General features: G+C 32.9%; 5 protein-coding genes and 1 long non-coding RNA gene across 10 annotated transcripts; 4 read left to right on the top strand and 2 right to left on the bottom strand.

Annotated features, from left to right (window-relative positions):
• Positions 1–472: 472 nt before the first annotated feature.
• Positions 473–5,051, top strand: LOC117222998 (ornithine decarboxylase 2). The gene is made up of 8 exons (XM_033475083.2): positions 473–727; positions 1,033–1,267; positions 1,780–1,856; positions 2,150–2,322; positions 2,378–2,675; positions 3,830–4,069; positions 4,306–4,514; positions 4,592–5,051. The coding sequence occupies exons 1-8, from the start codon at positions 656–658 to the stop codon at positions 4,644–4,646; spliced, it is 1,359 nt and encodes a 452-aa protein (XP_033330974.2). The 5' UTR covers positions 473–655; the 3' UTR covers positions 4,647–5,051.
• LOC117222996 (dipeptidase 1) lies at positions 4,537–13,600 on the bottom strand. Of its 4 annotated transcripts, none has more exons than XM_076520811.1 (11): positions 13,419–13,600; positions 10,427–10,595; positions 8,832–8,994; positions 7,663–7,946; positions 6,661–6,718; positions 6,186–6,362; positions 6,016–6,106; positions 5,851–5,926; positions 5,627–5,774; positions 5,224–5,339; positions 4,537–5,139 (listed from the first exon to the last, which is right to left on the bottom strand). In XM_076520811.1, exons 1-11 carry the CDS (start codon positions 13,453–13,455, stop codon positions 5,097–5,099), a joined length of 1,362 nt encoding a protein of 453 aa, XP_076376926.1. In that variant the 5' UTR covers positions 13,456–13,600; the 3' UTR covers positions 4,537–5,096. The 4 variants fall into 4 exon arrangements, with proteins under 4 accessions (XP_076376926.1, XP_076376927.1, XP_076376929.1 ...); XM_076520812.1 differs by having other exon boundaries at positions 10,427–10,583; positions 13,419–13,598; XM_076520814.1 differs by lacking the exon at positions 13,419–13,600 and adding an exon at positions 11,130–11,224 and having other exon boundaries at positions 10,427–10,583.
• Positions 13,601–14,513: 913 nt separating this feature from the next.
• On the top strand, positions 14,514–15,555 carry LOC117222999 (uncharacterized). The gene is made up of 2 exons (XM_033475084.2): positions 14,514–15,231; positions 15,418–15,555. Exons 1-2 carry the CDS (start codon positions 14,934–14,936, stop codon positions 15,477–15,479), a joined length of 360 nt encoding a protein of 119 aa, XP_033330975.1. The 5' UTR covers positions 14,514–14,933; the 3' UTR covers positions 15,480–15,555.
• On the top strand, positions 15,425–19,431 carry LOC117222995 (TBC domain-containing protein kinase-like protein). Its single transcript, XM_033475077.2, has 14 exons — positions 15,425–15,662; positions 15,829–16,035; positions 16,126–16,375; positions 16,445–16,673; positions 16,744–17,018; positions 17,097–17,243; positions 17,314–17,434; positions 17,577–17,738; positions 17,805–17,982; positions 18,055–18,261; positions 18,334–18,593; positions 18,681–18,808; positions 18,888–19,050; positions 19,117–19,431. The coding sequence occupies exons 2-14, from the start codon at positions 15,831–15,833 to the stop codon at positions 19,222–19,224; spliced, it is 2,433 nt and encodes an 810-aa protein (XP_033330968.2). The 5' UTR covers positions 15,425–15,662; positions 15,829–15,830; the 3' UTR covers positions 19,225–19,431.
• LOC117223000 (uncharacterized) lies at positions 17,899–19,006 on the bottom strand. Its single transcript, XR_013033110.1, has 3 exons — positions 18,868–19,006; positions 18,567–18,711; positions 17,899–18,492 (listed from the first exon to the last, which is right to left on the bottom strand). It is a non-coding gene; the product is annotated as an uncharacterized LOC117223000 (long non-coding RNA).
• An 87-nt stretch (positions 19,432–19,518) lies between the features above and the next one.
• LOC143259289 (protein broad-minded) lies at positions 19,519–24,092 on the top strand. 2 transcript variants are annotated; one of them, XM_076520810.1, is made up of 8 exons: positions 19,519–21,272; positions 21,343–21,680; positions 21,754–21,950; positions 22,042–22,362; positions 22,440–22,759; positions 23,390–23,567; positions 23,631–23,846; positions 23,915–24,092. In XM_076520810.1, exons 1-8 carry the CDS (start codon positions 19,597–19,599, stop codon positions 24,035–24,037), a joined length of 3,369 nt encoding a protein of 1,122 aa, XP_076376925.1. In that variant the 5' UTR covers positions 19,519–19,596; the 3' UTR covers positions 24,038–24,092. The 2 variants fall into 2 exon arrangements, with proteins under 2 accessions (XP_076376925.1, XP_076376924.1); XM_076520809.1 differs by having other exon boundaries at positions 22,027–22,362.
• The last annotated feature ends 9 nt before the right edge of the window (positions 24,093–24,101 follow it).

Below are 24,101 nucleotides of genomic sequence, written 5' to 3'. Positions count from 1 at the left end.
ACATTTGAAAAATTTCTCGTAGGTGTGCCCCTGAATGAGAGCAACCACATTGCATAATTGTCAAGCAGATAGCCTATTGTTTTCAAATTATAATTTTTATTACTAAATTACACAGATTTATTGTGAACTACATTGAATTGCAGAAGTATCTACTTTCTCTTTGATATATATAAATTCAGATTACGTCTGTCTTATTAATAAATTCAGCTATAATAAATAAAGTCCCTTATTTATTGAATTATTGGATGGGGTAGATTGTTACTAGGGATATAGGTAGATTATTGAATAACATTCTAGATTTGATTATTATTACGAGAGAAGTGTGTCTAAAGGTATTACCACAGTAATAGTTTCATCGTGGTATTCGAACTATTTTCGTTTACTATAATGGACTTCCTTATTGTTTTAAACGATACAAAAACAACAATTATAAAACCAACATTTTCTATTTAATATACAATATACGTATTTATTATATGTGAGTCAGCTAATTACGATATCAGTCAAGGTAATCTCGTGCACAATAAACGTTTCGCGAGTTATCGTTTACGAATTATTGTTGTTAAAACCTGCATTATGGAGTAAACATGGCAAACATGGGAGTTTAGCGAGTAACAGCCATACATCATTGTTTGTTACATCAGCTGATAAAACGATGCAACAAAGCGTATATAACCGCCACTATCTAACGCCGCGTATCGATTCGAATTGTATTTATTGTGAAGAGGTAATTTAAATGTTCCATAATTATATAAAAGTAATTTGGAACTCGTTTCATTTGTTCTATAATCGTTAATATATTGCAACTAACTATCTATTATTCAAAATTTATTATTTTCTTCATATCACTGGAGCAATGATACAGTGTATTATCAGAAATAATAGCTAAGTGTGTCATAATTCGTTGATCTATTTTTTTTTCAGTGAAAACACGTTATCATAAAACAAATTTGCGAACTCAGACTATACGTATAACGAGATGATCTTATTGTAGACATTTCTGATAGACCCGAGTCTATTTGTTATTTTTAGTGTTGCACAGTTTATGAGGATCGCGTTTCTGCTCAGTTTAAATCAATCGGTATGTATCGTTTGACTGTGGATGACGTGAAATTAATTGAAGACACGCTGGACGATGTTGACATAATAAGAACCATAATCAAGACGACGAACGATGATAAACCATTTTATATCCTGGACATTGCTGATGTGGTGCAAAAATATAAAGACTGGACTGAGAAAATACCACGAGTCATTCCATATTACGGTGCATATATACTTTATAATCATAATTGTTGACTTTTTTTTTATATATTTATTATGCAATAATTATTTTGTTCTATTTATATTTAATGCATCCGAACAATGCACGTAAGTGTAATGCATTTTAGCATAGGTCTTATTGTTAGATATCGTCGTTATTTGTACAGTAAATAAATAAGAAAACTTTGAGAATAGTTCTGCATTCTTTTCAATAAGTTAAGAGCAAAAATAAATTTCCATAACTCTTACTTTTCACAATTCACGTAGAAAATTTTTAGTCATCCATTAATTGCTTAAGTCTCGATGGTAATTTACCACGTAATTTAAAACGCTGCCATGGATGTGGAAAGTGTCTATAGAATCTGTAAATCCTAGAATCTAGAATCTCTAAACACTTAGCTAGGTATTTATAGCTGACTTTCGGAGTATGTTAACTTTCTATACATTTTTTATGCAAAGAAAATGTTATTCGGTCGACAAATCCGAAGAAGCTTTAAACTTCTGATTCGATTGCAGCCATGAAATGCAACCCGGATCCGACGGTAATTAAGGCTCTGGCGAGCCTAAACGCAGGCTTCGATTGCGCTTCCGAGGTACCAAAAAGTCTTTATCACCTCAAACCGATGCAGTAAATTCTCCTCAATTGACCCTCAGATTATTACACAAAAATGGACAATTTGGAAAGAGGTGATACGATTATTCGAGCCTTGCGGCTCGTTTTTATAGTCATCGATTCTCAACAACTACGAACTATAACGAGCCGCAACGCTTGCATGATCGTAACTGCTCTTCCAAAATTGTCCATTTTTGTGTGTACAATTTGAGCGTCGATCAGGGTGAATTTGCTGTATTGTGAACGATCAAAATGTTCAATTGTCCAAAACAGAAAGAGATAAAGGATTTGATCGTGCTCGGGATACCGGCGAGTCGGATCATCTTTGCGAATCCAACGAAGGTACCCTCTCACATAAGATTCTCGAAGCAAGTGAATGTCGATAGATTGACCGTTGACAGCGAGGACGAGCTTCTGAAGATAAAAGAAATATTCCCGGAAGCGAGGTCGGTTACGCGTCACCGATTTTTCTGCGTATTCTATTTCCTCTTTTGCTCCCAGAATAGTGATTCGAATCCGATGCGACGCCAAGAACTCGGACGTGTGCTTGGGAATGAAATTTGGCTGTGACCCGGGCGAGGAAGCCACCCGCTTGATTCGGCTGACCAAGAATCTCGGTTTGACTTTGCACGGGATCAGCTTCCACGTGGGAAGTCCCTGCGGAGAAGCTGACGCTTATGGCAGGGGCATCGAGGCCTGCAAACGGCTGATCGCTGTTGCAAAATCGATCGGCGTTCAAATCGAGATGATCGACATTGGCGGAGGATTTCCTGGCGAATCTGGATTCCGACTCGACGACGTGAGATTGCTTATTCTTCATCGAAACAGACTATTTAATTGCCTTTTAGCCCGGTGTTAAGAAGACCTCTGTTCTCTGTGTCGGACTATTTATAAAAGTTTATGTTGTGCTTATCATTCTGCATCTATATTTTTACGTTAGAAACAATTTATACGATGTTTAAGTTATAATCTTTCTACGCAATAATTTTCTTATCCGACCATTCAATTTCTTGTTACAGTAATGTCTCCCTAATTGATGCTCAGATTGTGCACAAAAATGGACAACTTGGGAAGACTGGATACAATTATTATTTGTATGCTAAAGAACAATTGGGGAGAATTTACTGAAAATCATTGAAGAGCGTTAACTGAACAATTTTGTGTTCGAAGTTAGTTATTTACAAAAGCCAGATACGGTAATGTCTCCCTAATTGACGCTCAGATTGTCCACAAAAGTGGACAATTTGCGAAGAGGAGATACGATTGTTCGAGCCTTGTGGCTCGTTTTTTATGGTTATCGATTGTCAACAACTATAAAAACGAGTCGCGAGGTTCGAATAATCGTATCTCCTCTTCCCAAATTGTCCATTTCTGTACACAACCTGAGCGTCAGTAAGGGAGAGATTACTGTACTGATAAATGGTACTCGCTATGCGATCGTCAATAAAGTAACGGTCATCACATATCTAAAAGAACCATCTTGAAAACGATGATTTTCCTTGTTAAATTTTGTTATTGCACCGATGAGTTCTATTTTTCCAGGATGTAGAAGATTTTACTGGAGTCATATCGTAGAGGTGCACCGTTGATCTTTTTTCAGAATATACAATACATATTTATTTACATATTATATTATTTTATTATTATATTATTTACACACACATATATATATATATATATATATATATATATATATAATAATAATAAAATATTATATATTATATATAATATAATAATAAAATAATATAATATGTAAATAATATGTAATAAAGAACGTAACTGAGAACCTTAAAAAAATATATATATATATATATTATAATAATTTTATTATTATATTATTTACATATTATCACATTTTGAAGGTTCTCGGTTACGTTCTTTTAGATCTGGAATGTTGAAAACGCGTAAATCATATTTTTGGAGGAAGTAATAAATAAAACATATTGTGTTTAGCTTGCCAGTGTGGTCAACGAAGCCATTAAGGACTTGGACCCTAGCGTTCAGATTATCAGCGAGCCAGGAAGATATTTCGTGACATCAGCTTTTACCATAGCATCGTACTTGCATTCGAGAAAGCTCATCTCATGGAATGAGAAAGAGATGAGAGCGTACTACGTGAATTGCGGTGTTTACAGTTCTTTTATAGAAGAGCTCTTGAAATTAAAAGCGAGAGTTCCGATTCCTTTGAATAAGGTACTGGTATTATTTGATATTTTCAACTGTTCAAGTGCTGTGGCTATTCCCCTCGTAAAGCAACAAACTGTCCTGTGCGATATAATCTGTCAGAATCTATCTAATGATTAAAATTATTAAGCTTCCTTCAGGCATAGCAGGGTAATTATGGAGTTTGTTACTAGGCTACCGATAGCGGAGGAGCTAATATTCGACAGGAAGATGCTTCCAATATAAAAAATCCATTATTATTTTAGCCAACAAGTGAAAAAACATTTTCCTCATTTCTGTGGGGACCGACATGCGACGCGCTGGACTGTATACTAAAGAATGTGATGCTACCCGAACTGGATATCGGCAACTGGTTGATCTGGGGAGACATGGGTGCATACAGTATTGCCGTTTGTACTTCTTTCAATGGCTTCGAGACGCCCAAAGTGTACCCATTCGTAAGGAAAAGTCAATGGTTGGTAGTAAATAGAATCTCGTAATTATTATGATTTATAAAATGAGAAAATTTCGTAATTATTAATCGAATTCCAGGAACAAGATCGTCGCATACATAAATTCGATACAGAATTCGAGAGAAGTCGTTTGATCGTGGATGTTACCACAAGTGTATATCCGTTTACAATAATATAATTTATACTTTAAAAGACTTACAAAAACATGGAATTTGCCATTATGTTTCAACGAGTCGAACGAAATTGATAGATTGCTTTTCTTTTGTTGTTTTATGTATATAAGAATATTGAAAAATAATTGTACATTGTAAACAAACTTATCTTACGAAACTATGTTCTACATTAAGAAGGATTGTATTCACATGCGAGGATGATTAATCGATTGATTATCACGATAAAATACTGTGAGAACAAATAAATGTGTGCAAAGGATGTTAAAGCTTGCAATGATCACATTAAGTGTTCTCTGTTTTTATTAACAACGCTTGGATCTCATTTCAATGTAAACAACTAGAATAATAAACGCTTCGTTAGCAAAACCTTGCACGATGTTACATTGTTTAAATAAATTCCAAACAGTCTAATTATTCTGCGGTATCACTCGAGGAAACATTAAGTCCTTTCCATCTATATAAAAAATTATGTGAATTAATAAATAAAAGTGTGAACGCATCAAAAGATTCTCAATTTATCAATTGAGAAAGTACTCACTCAATCGCGGTGTTACATAAGCCTGGTTTTAAATGCGAATCCGCTTGAGCCTTGTATAACTCCAGTCCATCTATGATATCGTCCCTAGGCGTTATTGTCTTTAACGAATCTCTCACCTGTAATAAGTAATATATATATAATATTTATAATATATATTAATTATGATTATATTATAATAATATATATATATTATTATAATATATATTATATATATATATAATATTTATATATTATAGGATATTTGTACGATCTTCTAAAGCTGTTAAAGAGGCAGCGTTTACACGAATGTTATAAAATGTTCCAAAAATTTCGTTTTGTCCTTGTGCTTTACATTAAATGTCTTCAGTATTTTAACTGCACGGAGTCATTGCGATAGTAAATACGTAAAAGTTTCTCTATTTACCGCTTCCACGCCTTTGAATACGCGGATCAAATTCTTTCCAGCGAGTTTTTCAAGATCCGCTTTGGTCCATCGAGGATTCACGTCACTTTCATAGAGGCGATCGAATAAGTTTGTGTATTTGGAAACGTCCTCCAAGCCTTCAGGCATCCTGAAATATTTTTACTGATTTTAGTCTCTCCTCGTGCGAATGTTTCACTCGTTTCGTTACTCGATGCAACACTCACGTGCTTACGCCATCATAGTCGGCGCCAATGCCGACGTGATCGGGTCCGATAAAATTACGGATGTAGTTAATGTGGTCTGTGAAAAGAAAGTTCAAACCTTTATCCAAAAAACAGGCTCCAAAATTTCTAATCTACATAAAGTATAATTATTACGATCGTTCGTACCGATCACATCTTGCATCGTTGCGTTTCTCGACGAGTTGCAATTCACGAAACCCGAGTAAAAGTTCACCATTACGATGCCGTTGTTTTCTTTCTGAAAATATACCAAAGAGTATTAGTTTCATACAATTGGGGACAATTAATTCGCTAATGCAATTAAGAAGGAGACTCACGACACTTCGAAGCACGTCGTCAGGAACGTTACGATAATTCTCGCAAACGCTGAAGGCTGACGAATGAGAGAACATTATGGGTGCTTTTGTAACTTCAAGTACTCTTCTCATAACGTTGTGAGATACGTGCGACAAATCGACTAGCATTCCGAGGCGGTTCATTTCGAAGACGATTTCCTACATTAAATTTTAAAAAATATATCAATGTACTTATTATATAGAAACTAGAAAATATAATTATCTTAGCACTCGAACGGCGGAGCTTATCGACAAAAACGTAACTGCTATGCCTAGGGTCATTTATGAAGGATATTTGGAAACATTCTAAACACGCTGGTTGTTCTATAGACCTTAAAACATGTGAAAATGGAAATTAATTGTCAGAAACTAGATAGAATAATAATACTGTACTCAGGGTCCAAATGAACCCGAGCTCCGTCATGCGAGTGTTAAAATACAAAGATTTTCAACCCACTTCTCCAAAGCTCGTAAGATTGTAGACAGAACCATTTTTCACCGGCGATGCGTCCGCCCTGATAAAATATAACAATATCATTATTTAATTTGAAAATTAGGTAGTTCATTTCTCTTAGATAGTAATGACTAAAATTTTCGAACTTGCTTGTTTCCAAGGTACAGGTCCGCAATTTGTAAACAAAGGTGGAGAACTTGGGAAAATTGGATACGATTATTCGAGCCGTACGGCTCGTTTGTATAGTTGTTGACAATCGGCAACTATAAAAACGTGACGCAAGGCTCGAATAATCGTATCTCTTCTTCCTACATTGTCCATTATTATTTGTATGCTGAAGGACAATTGGGGAGAATTTACTGTAGTCATTGAAGAGCGTTAACTGAACAATTTTGTGTTCGAAGTTAGTTATTTACAAAAGCCAGATACAGTAATGTCTCTCTAATTGACGCTCAGATTGAACACAAAAATGGACAATTTGGGAAGAGGAGATACGCTTATTAGAGCCTTGCGGCTCGTTTTTATAATTATCGATTGCCAACAACTATAAAAAGAAACCGCAAGGTTCGAATAATCGTATCTCCTCTTCCTACATTGTCCATTATTATTTGTATGCTGAAGGACAATTGGGGAGAATTTACTGTAGTCATTGAAGAGCGTTAACTGAACAGTTTTGTGTTCAAAGTTAGTTATTTACAAAAGCCAGATACAGTAATGTCTCTCTAATTGACGCTCAGACTGTCCACAAAAATGGACAATTTTGGAAGAGAAGATACGCTTATTAGAGCCTTGCGGCTCGTTTTCATAATTATCGGTTGTCAACAACTATAAAAAGAAACCGCAATGCTCGTATAATCGTATCTCGTGTTCCCAAATTGTCCATTTTTGTGCACAATCTGAGCGTCAGTTTTTGGGAGACATTACTGTAAATCGCTTAACGTCAAAGGTTAATCTCTACTTACTTTTAAAATCGCATGCCATCGTTTAACAATCGTTTTGACTTACCATGGTGTGTTGCATATGTGTGTCAAGGTGAGATAACGAACACCGAGCTCGTAATAGAGCCTAAGAACCGCCAAACTGGAGTCGATGGAGTGACCACCTTCGACGCCGATCATGGACGCAATCTTTCCATTTCCCCATGCTTCCTCGATGTTCTTCGCCTCGGTCACGAATTGCAGGTCGTTCGGGTATTTCTCGACCAGCCTCTTGATGACATCGATTTGCCGCAGTGTCAATTGCACCGCATCTTTGTAGTGGGAGTTACACGAAACGTACGCAGCCCAGAACTATAATTAACATGCGTCACAATCATCGCGCTATCGATGCAACGCACTCCGAGTAGGTCGTACAATTATCGAATTATTTGTTGCAAAACAATGGTATCTGGCGATTATACCTAAATCTTTAATAAACGGTTCTTTCTAAATAGAGGATAGACGATTTACAAGATTTTTAACGAGTACCAAAAGTGACTGACGCGTGTTGTTTCGTAATCTTAACGATCACAAGAAAATATTATTATTTTCTTATATTATTGAAAATATTATATATATTATTTAAAATATTTATTATCTATATTATTTAAAATATTATATATTCAGACATTTCTCCATACTGATCGTAATAAACGATTGGACTAAGAAATTTATTCAATTATTTCCTACGAAACAATTTTTATGATTTCAACAACATATTATTATGACTGACTTGATAGATTTAGTATTAACAAAATTGTTCAATAACAATGGCAATCTCTGGTCCGTGAATTTTGGAATTATAATAGACGACAAAATTGGAGTTTCTTTCTGTGTCTTTTTATATCCGCTTGACGGTTTTTTTTAAATTTTCTGTTTAATTACGAATTTTCAAATCGTTCATCTTTTAATCGCCTTCAATTTTTAAGGTATCGATCGAGCAATATTCATCAACGCACATTTATTCAAAAGTGTTTGAATAAACACTTTTTCTTTTGTTTTTTTTTTCAAAAGTTTCTCAAAGAATCGTGTCACTTATTTTGCTTGTTATAAGATAATATGCGAGAACAGAAATTTACATAAAGTTTCGCAGTTCGGTCATTGTAACGTTAAACAATTGAACCGAATAATCGAGCTTTGCGAGCACGCGTTTGCTGTTGAAGCTTATCACATTTCTAGCCATATTTTATTACTCACTTGACCGCCCACTTTTCCAGCTCTCAACCGCGGAAGATCCGTAAAACACGATCTGCAAGCGTGTCCGCCCCATTTACTATCGTTGGTCAGATCATTATCGAACTTGAAGTCCGTTAACCTGTTGTTCAGTTTCGCATATAAATTGTAGGGTAAGTCGTTGTGTCTGCAACAGAGCGGCGAAGAGAATTGCTTTATCGATGGAACGTGATTAACGAAACGTGCGAAGTACCTGCTGATTTCCTATCTGTGTCAAATTACTTGATAACACAGAAAATCCTTTAGGTAAGATAAAAATCTGATCGTTTTTTGGCATTATATATATCCACAATTACGAACACGACAATCAACGCATCAATTTCGTCGGACTATTTCAGATTTAACTTTTGCGATTATCATCGGGGAAAGTAATTAATTTCTATCGTGATGGAATCGCTCGATTCGATTGCTCGATGTTATCGTTTATTGTAAAAGAGTAGCCAATTAATTTGTCAAACGATAGCAGTAGCCGATTGTATATACAGCCGATATTACGATAAGAATACGAATGGAACGGAACGTAGCTGAGATAACATCGAGACTGCTAAACTAAATGTCATAAATCATAGAAAGCTCCTGTACTTTACGTGTTTTATCGATCAATTGTATTACGTTGTATCTTATTAGTATAGCGAACAGTGGACAATATTTCGCATTTCAACGAAAACTATGACGGTTTAACAGTCTTCAGCTGTACAACAAGCTGACTCCAATTCAGCTCGAAACATTAATCAATTCACGATTGCAGGCATGTATAAAGGTCAACATCCACGGGCCACTCACCTTTCATTCACTTTAACCAATATATTTATATTATTATATAAATATATCGGTTAATATTATATATATATTATTATATATATATTATATATATATTATTATATATATATTATATATATATTATTATATATATATAATATATAATAATTATATAATATATTATTTATATACTATCATATTATATATTACGTATTTATACACTATTCACTTCTAGCAATAGTAAAATAGCGCATGTGGGAAAACTGTTGATATTTGTGGCTTAAAAATGACCGGAAAGCGGCACTAGTCCGTTAGCTCTAAGCTCTTATTCAGAACATTTATGGTCAAAGATACTTTTATGCATCGGTCGATGTTAATCCTTTAAGTGTTTAATGCGTACGTCGTACGGGCTAGAACCGCATTATTTAAATTATCGTATTAATGAGAAACGTTATCTGTCATAAACATTATATAATTTCGAAATAATTATACAAATTACGAATGGTACAATTTATAACATGAAACCATACAAATAATGTGAAAAGTGGATATTCCTTTCACTATATTTTTTTGTCTATTTAGCGAACACTGAACGGATTAACGTGGTCGTGAATGAAACCGTGTTTTCGATTCTATTGGAACGTTGATGCCTGAATCGTGAAAGCACGTGATCCAGATCACGGTAACAAACGGATCATCGAAATTTTCGTGCGATTAATCTGTTCTCGAACGCGATTTAGCTGTTATCAGCGCGCATTCCGAATTTTTATCAATCTGACGTAATGTACAGGGCAACTTACCCGTCGATAATTGGTACTGTGTCAAGGACATCGCTTCCTTTGAAGGTTGTAGCGCTAACCGCAAGCCCGACCGACAGGCCGATCACGAAAAGCAACAACAGGACTACCGCGGCATTCACGTGCACCATTCTTATAGCGCAAAGATTAGTTATGAACCCTGGAAAAGATTCTGTGACAATTGTGTCACAACAACTGACGATGATGCTCGTCTGGTGGTGGTTTTATATTTATACGATAGCCAGACAGTGACCAGCAGAAATCGATTCCTTATCAATCGCCATCCCATTACCGCCAAGAAATCGAGGGAGAGCTGGATTTCTGCTCGTTAGGTCGATAACAATTTTGTTCGTATAGCCAACGCGGTAAACGTTGAACCAAATATATCATTAATTCGCACAAATTATATATTATATTTAATTCAGTAAAAATTCGCTTTAAAGATGACGACCGGTATTCTTCTGGCAATTAGTCTGTTCACTAGAGATTCGCGAAATGTTATAATTTTGTAAACAAGATCGTACAAGAATGCTTTAGCATGATCATTCTAAAGCTCGAAGCTTCTACTTTCACGATCCATCGCTTATTTTCTTCGAATATGTTTTCGCACGATATAGCTGATACGAGGCAATAATATGTTTGAGTAAAATTTGAGTAAAAAAAAACGCAGCTACTAATTAAATTATAAAATCACTTTTGGTTATACCATTCGAATAATTTCCCGTAACTAACCGACACACGAGAGACGGAGCTACTCTTCTGAATACTAATGTTCGCACATCGGGTGACAACACACAGACCGAAGTACAATAAAGTGCTATTATTCAATGAAACTATAATTGTATTCCCTCTGCTAATCGGTTTTGATTCAAATATAACAGGTTAAACGGCAAGCCTATTTTGCTTGGTCTGACCATTTGAATGTCAAGGGTCGCTTGGAAAAAATGCAAGAATAACAATAATATTGCGCAAGAGTATAATATCGAATCTTCTGCTACTCTTGATTTAAGATAGCACAATACAATCCTGGAATACTTTTATCTTATATTGCTTCATCTGAAACGACTGATATTTAAAAGTCGTTGAGAAAACTTAAGCTGTACCATAGCATAGTCTATTGTTCGTAACATAGTTCACTGCGAGAAGTCTCGAAAGTAAAATCAAAGAATTAATAATTATACTTTACGAAACGTTAAACAATTTTTTCCACACTTGAATCCGTTTCTATTTCTAATAAGAAATAATAATAAAGAAGAAAATAGGAGTGTATTTAAAACAGTAAAAAATATTCTGAGGAGACAGAAATGTTTAGAAAACTCTCTTGCAACTATATTATGCAAAAAATTTTATTTAGTATTGCAAATGTGCACTTCGCAATAACCTAGACAGATTTTCCGCTCGCTTTTGATCTCGCTCATGGTACAACGATTAAGCTGAACCATAGCATAGTCTATTGTTCGTAACATAGTTTACTGAGAGAAGTCTCGAAAGTAAAATCAAAGAATTAAAAATTATACATTACGAAACGTTAAACAATTTTGCCTAGACTTGAACCCGTTTCCATTTCCAATAAGAAATAGTAATAAAGAAGAAAATAGGAGTGTATTCAAAACTGTAAAAAATATTCTGAGGAGACAGAAATGTTTAGAAAACTCTCTTGCAACTATATTATGCAAAAAAATTTATTTGATATTGCAAATATGGAGGACAGACGATTCTTACCGCTATCGCCGCAAGATACAATGTTAAATTCGACGCGAATCAGTCCCTAGATAAGTAATAGAGTTCTTCTTTAAATTTTAATTTTGTTACATCGCGGACATAATGTGTGAATTTTTATTACTGGAAGCTCAGAATAAATCTCTAGCACTCTACTTATAACTTTCTACACATTCGAGTTAGAAAGAATTATTTATAAAGGATTTTACGTTTTATCATTAAATATTGAGTATTCGAATAAATGATTCGTGCCGATTCTTCCATAAGGAGCAATGTAAATTTTGGTACGAATTTTCTGTTGCCTTCAAACAGCTCGGATAGCGCCAATCCGTGCAATGGCAAAACGCGCAAGCTGTTCGCCGCAATTACCTACGGATGATAATTCTAATGTTTATTGTACCTAGTTTCTAATTGTACCTTACGTCGAAAGAAACAAGAATAATTTGTTCTACTTATTTTCAACTGTAAATAAACTTTCTCTGCATGATAGATGTAAAAGAATTTCCTAAATGTTTATGTATTCTAAGAATATTTTTTAATCACTAACTTAGCAAGCATCACCTGTAGCTGTAACAAATATTCAATTTTCTCTATACTGGCAACAATAACAAATGCAGGCGATTTCCCTGAACACTTTTATACTCTGAAAATATTATTTTAGCCTCTATTATTACTATATTTTATTATTATTAATAAAAATTATTATTAATTATTAATTTTCGTATTTTTCAATTTATACGATAGCATATCACTATGCTAAAAAGAAAAACGAAAGTGGCTAACCCAATAGATTAAGAAATATTTTATAGCTTTTTAATACTTTGTAATTTTTAGACCTGAACAATTAGAATCATGTTTGCCAGCAATAAACTTCTTTCAAGCGCGTTTACTTCTGCTGCGGCAAGTTTGACATATATTATTGTTATTGCCTAAAAAATTTGTGTACATTTTTCAAACGTTAGTTAATAAAGTGTGCCAAATTTGAAGGTACAATACCCAATGCCCTCCCTTCAAAAAATTCCTCAAAATTGTCTTATGATCAAAGCAACGAAGTAAGGAGACTCTTAAACGAGTAATTAGAATTTTCGATGCATTTCGCGGTATGATATCGTGCGTATCTGACAGAATTTATTTGGTCCATAACTAGGCGTATCTTCGGTGGAACCACAGAGATCATAAGATATATCGATGCTCGACAGCAAGATAACAGCGAATTTAATGACTGTGGCAATTATGATACTTAATATTACGTGACATGATATAATAGACCTCGAACCTTTATACTTCGACGGTGCACAAAATGATGTATCCATGTCGATCGCGTAGCGAGACCTCCTTTCGTTGACACCTTTCACGCTCGTTCTCGAAAGTTAACTCACTTAGTAATGTCTTTTAACGTATATCTCCTATACACGTTTTATACATATGTTCTCTGTACATATATACGTAGGACAACGTATATAGGTGTGCACAAAAGATTGCTTCAGTGTTTGCACTTCGCAATAACCTAGACAGATTTTCCGCTCGCTTCTGATCTCGCTCATGGCACAACGATAGGATAACGAGCAGATTGTTTCATATGTTTGTTTCATTTATTAGTTGCACGAGACACATATAAGGAAACGAGTCAGTTTTGCAAGCAGATCCAGACATCGAAAGCTGCAGCTGCGGGCTTCAAACGTTTCTCTGTATCCCGGATTCGGTTACTTATTCTTGTTTAAACATCAGATCCTAAAACAAACGAGAAGTAACAATTCATCGACATGTTCATGCTTTAACAGAAACTCGGTATCCCGAATTCCGTTAGTTATTTTTGTTAACAAATTAAATGGCTAAATAGCCGAGGGAGTGCTGAACAACACAGCTAATAGAAGAAATTTGTATAAACTTTTGGTACCGAAAAGTAAATATGTCAATTTTTCTCGATCGTGACGAGGAGTCAGTGGTGATATTAATCATATTTCTAACTCTAAAAGAATTAGAGTCTTTTACACTGCTTTGGTCCCTCGTGAATCGGAGGTTTTTTCTCTGATTCACACTTTTAGTCCGCAATAATTATTCGGCATATTCGTAAGAAAGAAAGTCAAAGGCAATGCCGACTTCGTTCTGACTCCCTTTCAGGTCTCTAAAGCAACAACCTTCTCGCGTGACCTGGGCAATCGGTAATATAGACCTCCTCGGTTGTAATATAGACCTCCTCGGTTGTAATATAGACATATGTATATGTATATGTATATGTTCTCTGACTTTTTTTTTACTTTCTTACTTCTTTCTAAAATCTGTTATTATCCTTGGTTTATTGAATCTTATTAGAATTTAATTGTGTGCTTTATACTTTTGCAATATGTAGGTTCAATTTTAAGCTATTATGTTTTCGTCTTCTTTATTATTCTCTTCATTTCTGTTTAAATTTGTTCGATTATATGTAATCTCGTAAAAATAAATTATATTATTTGAAATAATAGATATTTTCTAAAGGTTTTTTGACAATATTTAAATCGTTGCTGTTTAAATAAAATATGTATGAAAATATAAATTTAACATCATTTCAGTTTCTTTTAACTCACGCGGCAACATTCTACATTGTGTTTTTAGAGGCTATTCTGTAAGGTAGAAACGAAATTTCTGTGCTGCAGTATATGGACTTGAAGAACGGTGCCTTGTGTGACGGCATGGCATAAGGGAACAAGGGTATCACAGGACTATGGTTATAAAGTAGTGTACTTTACAGCTACATTACGGAAGTTAAATAGTTTTGAGTTGACTTGGGCCCAGTGATGCCAGGGAATTGATGGCGCTTGGGACTCTCCAGTCGTCGCATCTCCCTCAATGGTCCATAAGCAGAGAGACAGAGAGTTTTGAATACGAGGATACCGAAGTGGTGAAGATGCGTAATGGTCAAAAAGCTGATCTACGTATCATCCGTGATGATCTAGTAGTGCTGCTATTGCTACGTATCCCCTCTATTACTTCAACTTCAATTTGTCAACGATTGCGTGGACAATATCCTATGCCACAGGAAAAGGGGAGGGCAAAGAGATTCCCCTCGCATCATCAATTCTCTGGCAACACTGCTTGGATCATGGCCAGTATGTACAATCAAGAAAATCAACTACGCAAGGCAACGCATAAGCAGAAAATCCCGCACAGCGGCGTGGATTCAGAATTACGATGTTCACCCAGTAGACGCACCACGCCACTGTGCTGGATTCCCTGCGCACTCGACTTTCATATCTGGTCAAGTAATTTGAGATCTTGTTTCATGACATAAACAGAGAGCTGTCAAATTATTCTAGTAGCGAATGCTATGAGATTTATTGTTATAAGGAAAACATAAGTAAATAAATAAATTTAATTATGAGGAATTGTGAGCCTAATAAAATTTAGGGTGTATGTATCTCTCTATGACAGTTAGTAGTTATCATATACACAACATCGAGGTTAATGGGAGGGAGAAATAATTTTTACCCATCTATGTTTTGAAATCATAGATACATATGTGTATATATTAACAAATTGAGTAAGTATATATGATTTGTATTTTCTTTTTTCGATTTTTAACGTAACTTAAGAAGATTTCTTTGTATTAAAATCTTTAAAAGCTTTATGTTTGCAAATTTATCAAATTAACAAGTCACTATTTCATTCGTATTATTTTCTAATATTGGTGTTTACTTTAAAATTAGAAATGTGTCCAGCACTCTTAGAAAATGAGGAACGCTGTTTTGGCGGAATGACATTTTTTGCACAGAGCCACCCGATTGAAGTATGCGGTAGTAATGGTTTACCTCTTACACCAAATTCGATAACTATATACGGGAAATCTCAGTTCTTGAAAATTATTCATCATCCAAATTTATCAACTTATCTTGATATAATAAGGAGTAAACATGGTAATTACATTTATAAATTATACATTGGAATTAAATTTTATGAAATTCGATAAGGTATATTAATATGATGTAATTTAATTTATTTTATAGAAAGGATAGTTGTAGTGACAGAATACAATGGAGATCCATTAAGCTATAAGGAAAATTTAAATACAGATGATATTATGAAAATAGCATTCCAATGCTTATTGGGTTTACAGTACATGAATACATTAGGTTTAGTACATAGACATTTAAGTCCTGAAAACATACTCATCAATAAAAGTGGACACGTACAGTTGTATAATTATGGTTTATATTATATGACGGACTGTGGAAAACATGTTTCTTTTCCTATAGGGTATTTACTTTAAATATAATTTACATTTAAATAATATACATCAAATGTAATTTCTTTTTTTTTTTCTAGTCATCCAAAGTATACTGCACCTGAAGTCTTTTTAAGTTCAGGCATTAGTAGTTTGAAAGTAGATTCTTGGTCTTTGGGTATGATTATTGCAGAGTTATTATTAAAGGGACCAATATGGCCAGGTGTGAAATTATCTCAATGCTTGAGGAAAGTTCTTAGTTTGATACACTGTGAAACTTCTGTATTTGAACGTCTGGCAAGAGAAAATAATTGCTACAACAATTATATGGTTGTTATTTTTGCTAGTACTTTGTTACAATTTTTTATTCTTATAACATATTTCTAACTCATTATCGCAGGAGTTACCTGTCAAAGTGAAGGAATTTATAGATTCTTGCCTTCAAATTCATCCCTCAAAACGTAAAATACCTGAGGAATTATTAAAATTGCCAATATTTGAAGAATTTTTAATAAAGGATGAAAAGGAGAAGCAAGAAAATCTTTACAAAAATGTTATTGTTCGAAAAATGGATGAATTGTATTATTTATGGCAACTGGCAGGTGGCGACATTACAGTAGAACTCAAAAAGCAAGGACTTATTAGATCAAGGCCACCTATCTTATCTATTCCAAAGTACTCACAAAAATTTTGTAAATATATTCCAAAGAACATATATGATACGAAAAATGATTAATTAACTATTCTTTTTAGTCTAGTTATACTTTTGGGTCAAATGTTTGGACACAGAGACACTGCTAGCTTACTTGATTTACGTGTCATCAAAGTTCCTCTCGATACACTTAGGCAACGATTATCTCATATTCCATACATAGCAAATTATCCATGGCTAACAAATGAGTAAGTATAGCAAAAATAACCATTTCTATTCGTTCATAAATTGTCAATTTTTTCTTAATTTTCGTTATAGAATGCGTGTACAGTCTCAAGAAGATTTAACAGATGCTACCTCCCAATTACCTCTGATTATTAGAGAGAGAGATACTGAATATCAATTCTATAGAATTATTTTGTATAATAGATTGCTTCAGGTATTTATATCATTTGAACATTTTCTACTTTATTCTCTACAAGTACAATAAATGCTGCGAATGTATAATTAATTTAATATAAAGAACAAATATTTACGTTTTTAGTAACTTATAACAAATTTTATGAATCATTGTAATTTAGGTTTATCCAATTACTAGAGAAGCAATTATAGAAGAAGCACATAAAGACATTCCACCACCTGTTCGGGGAGCTGTTTGGGCTGCATTACTCGGCATTACTGGTGATATTCAAAAGCGTTACGATATGATTGATAAAGAAACACCCACTCATACAGATCGACAGGTAATTTGAATGAATATTATGTTACACTATTCATTGCAGTGGTAAAGGACATTAATAATTACTTAGATAGAAGTGGATATACCAAGATGCCATCAATATAGTGAATTATTATCATCTGGTGCTGGTCATGAAAGATTGCAAAGATTATTAAAAGCATGGGTACGAAACAATCCTCATTATGTTTATTGGCAAGGATTAGATTCTTTAACAGCTCCTTTTCTATACCTTAACTTTAATAACGAAGGTAAAAGATTAAATATATATTATATTCAATATTTTTCTTCTACATATTTAATGCATACTACACTCTTTGCAGCTAGAGCATTCGAATGCTTGTCTGCATTCATACCAAAATATCTTCATAAGTTCTTTTTAAAAGATAATTCTGCTATCATACAAGAATATTTAGGAAAATTTTCGCAAATTATAGCTTTTCATGACCCACAATTGGCTAATCATCTCAGATCAATTAACTTTGTACCAGAATTATTTGCTATACCATGGTTTTTAACAATGTTTTCACGTAAGTTATATATTGTAACTGTTGTTGAAATATTTTTCTATTAACATATTGATTAAAATATTTTTCTTATAGATGTATTTCCGCTTCACAAAATACTACATTTATGGGACAAACTTTTACTAGGGGATTCTTCATTTCCACTTCTAGTTGGTCTAGCAATATTGAAACAGTTACGTGACTCTCTTTTAACTTCGGGTTTTAACGAATGCATTCTGTTATTTTCTGATCTTCCTGAAATAGACATAGAATTATGTGTTAAAGATTCTATGGCAATGTATCAAAACACGCCAGCTAGCATTACTTACAGAAAACATCAGTTTAATCAACCAAAGGTATAAAATTCACTTATCTATATGATAAAACATGTATTATATTACATAATATTCAAAATTTAAAAACATTGTATTGCCTCCTCATAGGATGTGAATTGGTCAGAGCTCGAACCAGGCACTGAAAGAATGCCAAGGATTTGTGTTGATGACTTCTTAAATTTGTTAGACAATAATCCTGAGAGATTAATAATTGTTGATATACGTAATAATATACAGTAAGTATCATATTTTTATAAAAGAAGAGAACTCGGTTGATAAACGCTTTTGCACATACTCATTGATCTATTTTCATAGGTTTGAACGAGGTGCCGCAGCAGGAAGTATTAACATTCCATTTACAAGTGTACAACTGTCTCAAACTCAAATTGAGACTTTAGGACCACAGGCTAAACCAATTGCAGAAAATAAAAACAGTATTGTTGTAATAATTGGGCCTCATGATCAAAATAATGCTTTGGTACATACCTGATAATGATATTATATTTTAAGTAATTAAGTATTCTAATTAACAAATTTTGTGTAGTTTGCAGATTTTCTCGTAAAGTGTGGAGTTATGGGTGTATGTTCCTTGCAAGGAGGAATTTATGCTTTGCGATCAAAATCTCCAAATATTATAGTAGGTGCACGTTAAAGAATATATTATTATGAACAAATTTCGCATGACACATTAAATTTATTGTGATTGTATGAAGCATCTTATAAGATGTCTATAATTTGTACATAAGCAAAATATTAATTTCATTTTGGAAGAATTATTTTTTCTCATATATTGTAAATAAATATTGTAAGTATGAAACGTACTTTATAATCATAAAGAAATTGGAACATTGTTATATCACATTAAGTATACTTTATAGTACCCGTATCCATCCCAACTGGTAGTCATAGAAACTAAATCAAAACATAAGAATTCATTACACAAATACTCACAGTTGCTATTGTTACTCTTACTACTGCTTTCGTCGTTACGGTTTTGTAAATATATCTTAATAATTTTTTAAGTATGGAACATAATATTTCTCCAAATACCCAAAAATGGATGAAAAAGTGCCTAAAAAAAGAGTTTGAAACAAAGATACAAAACGGATTAGAAGAAAATATAGAATATACTGACATTATTCAAGAAATCATACATTCAAAAGAAATGTCTGCTTTAATAAGTTCAATGAGAGCTACACTTGTTGAACAATCTGCTTCAAGGTCATCATCAACATTATTTTCTGAATCTCGGCCACAGTCATCTCTTTCTTGCCTCAGTGATCAAACAAGCGAAGATTGGAATTCTCCACTAAATAATGATGAATACTATAATGTTATTGTTGATAAGATCAGTAACGATAAACCTACACACGTTAGATTAGCTGCCTACGAAGTCTTACTAAAACATGACTTGTCAAATGTAAATAACAATACAGTGTGGGATTCACTTAAAAAGGCTCTATTAGATAGTCTCACAGATGAAAATAGACCAATTTTCGAAGCCAGTTTACAAGTTCATGCAAAGTTGCTGACATGTTTGCAGTCACATGATGTGTACATAAATTTACTAGATGCATTTACTGCTCAATATCATTCTCAAAAAACATTTGAAATATTGCCTACTCTGCTTACTGGAATTAATTTTAAATTTTTCCTACACGAAAAAGTATTTCGAATTATACATTTGATACTTCAATATCACGAAGAAAGATTGAAATGTGTGAGAAATCCTGATAAATCTACAGAAGAATTAATAGAGCAGTTTATGACATTTTTTAGCACGCATGAATTTGGTAATGCAGTACAATCTAAAACATTAAATATATTGAATATTATTTCTATATTGGATCCATGTGCTAATTGGAGCAAAAAATGGATTGTTAGTCTTGCTACTAGAAGACTCTTTTTAATCGCATTAGGCAAATCACCTAGCATATTACAAAATATAATGAATAATATGAGAAAAGGATTAGAAGATCCTCCTCATTTTGTATCAATTTCGATTTGTGATGAACCAATGGAAGCAATTATTAATGGAAATACAATAGAAACAGTAACTTATCTTCATTGCTTATGCTTTGTATCACAACTTTGTGCATATGAGGCAGGCAGAAAACTGTTAAGTGAAACTATTTTTGGAACGCCATTCGGAATTTCAGACTTTCTAACTGCTTCTCTAAAAGCTTTAAATAAATTGTCTACAGATACTTTACATGGCGTGTATGATATCTCTTGTTATGCTTTACAAATTATTTTAGACAAGCCAAAAATTTTATGTAATTCTGAATTTTATCATATCGCGCTATGCCATTTGCCTTCTTTATCTGAAAATAATATAAAAATATGGCCACATACATTAAATATTATCTTACACATGTTAGATACACCAGATGGTTCACAATTTCTTATCTCTGAATGCAAAGAGCATACAGTGAACTTTGAAAGTAATGTTTCAAAGTGTCCTGCTATGTACATTACAGTAATAGCATCCAATATGTTGAAACAACCCTTTTTTATAATGAATACTGAATATCTCCTCAAATTATTTAAAGTACTAGAAAAGTTATTTGATATATTTGATACATATGAAATTGTACAATATAAAATAGAAAAGAACTTTTATCCTGCTGTATCACATTTTTACAGTAAGCTAGATAAATCCTATTTTGAAAATGAAAATAAAGTTCAACAGATAAATAGGTAATTCCTATTTCTTTTAGGTTTTACTTGTTAAAGAAATACAATTGTATAAAAAGGATTTCATTTTTAGCGCCGTTATATCATTATTACTTAAAATGGTATCTGTACCATTTGGATTGAAAGCACTTGTTCAAGAATCATCAGTGTTTCATGAACTAATTGCAGGATGTATTGCGCCATTGAGAATGTCATGGACATCAATGGAAGTGGTTAATTTTGTGTCGCTTGCTGCATTTTTTCATTTGGGATATAATACACTTACAAATCTTGCACCTCATAGTTTGTCGACTTTGCTTTCAGAAACATGTAAAATATTAGAAGATATACATTATTTTCCTGATCCATGGGATCATGAAAGCATCCGTTCTTTTTTACATGTACTGGCATTCTTTTCTCTTAATTATAAATGTAAGAATAATGATAGAATAATGATAAGCATTCATTAAATTAGTATTCAAATATTATAATTATAAATATATAGGTTTCTCAGCCCTTATGACCAATGTAAAGGACCTATGCAACAATGAAGAACAGAATTATCCACTTAACTTGTTTGAACTCTTTCAAAATGCAATAAATCCGGATTCTAATTATCATTATCTAGGACTTTTGTCATTAATGACTGTAATTTGGAATTTAAATATTCGCATATATTTAATAGAGTTATTAAACTTCCAGGTATTACTAAATTATATTTTAAAAGACAAAGAGATTTTACTTCCTTTGCACTCTTTGATAACATGAATGTTTTTAGAATATTTTGTTAAAGCTTCAAAACTCCAATTCACAAGAACGTGAAAATGAGGATACAAAAGAAGAAGTTATTGATGAATATACTTTAATACGACATAAAATTATATCTAAAGCAAATTTTATTGAACTTGAGGATGAGGAAGAACAAAGTAAATTGGAGGATTATGATGTGTCAATATTACCAACTCCAAAGTTGAACATACAGGTGCATTCTTCAGAATATGATGATAGCACAGAATTAGATTATTTTCTTAAAGAAAATAAACGTGGATTATTAGACAGCGACTGGATTGGAGAAGTTAGAGCAGCCTATATGCAATCATCTGATTTAATAAAGGTGAAGATTTAATTCAAAATTAATATTCATAATTTCGTCAAATAAATTAGAACTAAATACATTCAATTCTCTTATAGAACACTACATTAATACAATTATTAGATCAGATGCAGAAAGCAATTCCTACTGCAGAATGGGTAGAAAATTTCCAATGGGAAGGGAGTTTTTCAATAAATACGGATTTTTGGTTTGCAGAGGAGGTACATGGAATTAACTTAGCTCTACATTATGCCGAACAAAACAACATTTTAAAAAATACTGTTGAAATGAAAAAGAAACTACAAGAATTTATTAACGAGTGTTACGCATTTATACATTATGAAAGACCAAAAAAATTTGATGGATTTGACTGGTTTTTAGCAACAGTGTTTATTATTTGTGAAGGTGACATAGGAAGGTATGTACCAATAATTTTACACATCTGAACATTTTTATTCAATTTGCTTATATATTCTTGTGAATATTATAGTGCAATTGTAAAACAGTTAATGCTTATAACTTCTTAAAACATTCAATGATAAATGATAATCTGTAACAAATTCCTAAAAATTATTTGTATACAAAATAATGTCGTGTATGCCTAAATTTATTTCATTTTTAAAGTTTAGTTTTATTTGAAGAATTAATGATTTTATAGTTTTCCCACACAAGGCAAATACTACATTCACAAATCTATTCTATGAAAATTATTTTCTGCACACAAAATAAGTAGTAGAAGAAGATTGAAATATGTTTTAAATGAATGCCTCAGCTGACCGCGAATATACCCCTCATTAGCAAAATTCAATAGCTCATTCAAAATCTGTTTGTGAACAGTCATAAACATATTTCAAAGGAGCGATTTTGAAATTGCTAATCTCATTTAAAAAGTAGGGAAACTCTAGCTGGTCATATGTCATCATTGGCAGGTCTCAGATTGAAAACTTAGTCACCACCATAATGGCATTGCGCGTAAGAACAGTGTAAATCATCATCGACCTTTTAAGCTATCTAAGATAATATGTCTATATGTTATAATCGATTTCAGATGTAAAATATTTATACAACAATTAATGAAGTTCCCAGTAATTATTTTTTTGTGGCCAAATTTGGGAAAAATCGTAGATAAAAACATTCAGGGAGAATGTACCACTCAATTTACGTTTATGCAACTTCTAGAATCTATCATTAGTAATGAATTACCACACGTTCAGTTTGCACTCAAGGTAATATTTCACAGAATTTCAGAATTTCAGTAATTTTATTAATCAATTTATTTTCTAATGTAGAATACTTCTGGAATAAGTTGGTCATTGATGTGCAACTTAATGATATCTCAGTGTTTTTGGGGTATACTGCCTTGGCATCAAATTTTGCATTTTTTTGCTATTTGTATACTACATTCACCTGATTATATAATATACTATTGTATATCACTCCTACGCTATTGCCAAAAAACAATAATGCAAAACGTGACAAGTGGAAAATTGTGGCCTGAATACATGGTATGTATATACTTATGCAATTTTAAACATTTAAATATGTATAAATAAATATATTTTATTGTACACAGATGTTAGGTGATTACCAATCTCATAAGTACATCAGATTTATGGATACTTTAGATAAAAGATATGGAAACAAACTTTTACCGAAATTATCAGCAATAAATTTTAATTCATTAGGTGAAATATGAATATGTAGATAGTTTATAGAAGGAAGTCACATCACATTAAACATTTTTAAAAATCTATTGTTAC

This window comes from Megalopta genalis, chromosome 4 (assembly GCF_051020955.1).
Source record: "Megalopta genalis isolate 19385.01 chromosome 4, iyMegGena1_principal, whole genome shotgun sequence".
Taxonomy (NCBI): Eukaryota; Metazoa; Arthropoda; class Insecta; order Hymenoptera; family Halictidae; genus Megalopta; species Megalopta genalis.
This window is presented reverse-complemented; position numbering and strand designations above follow the sequence as displayed.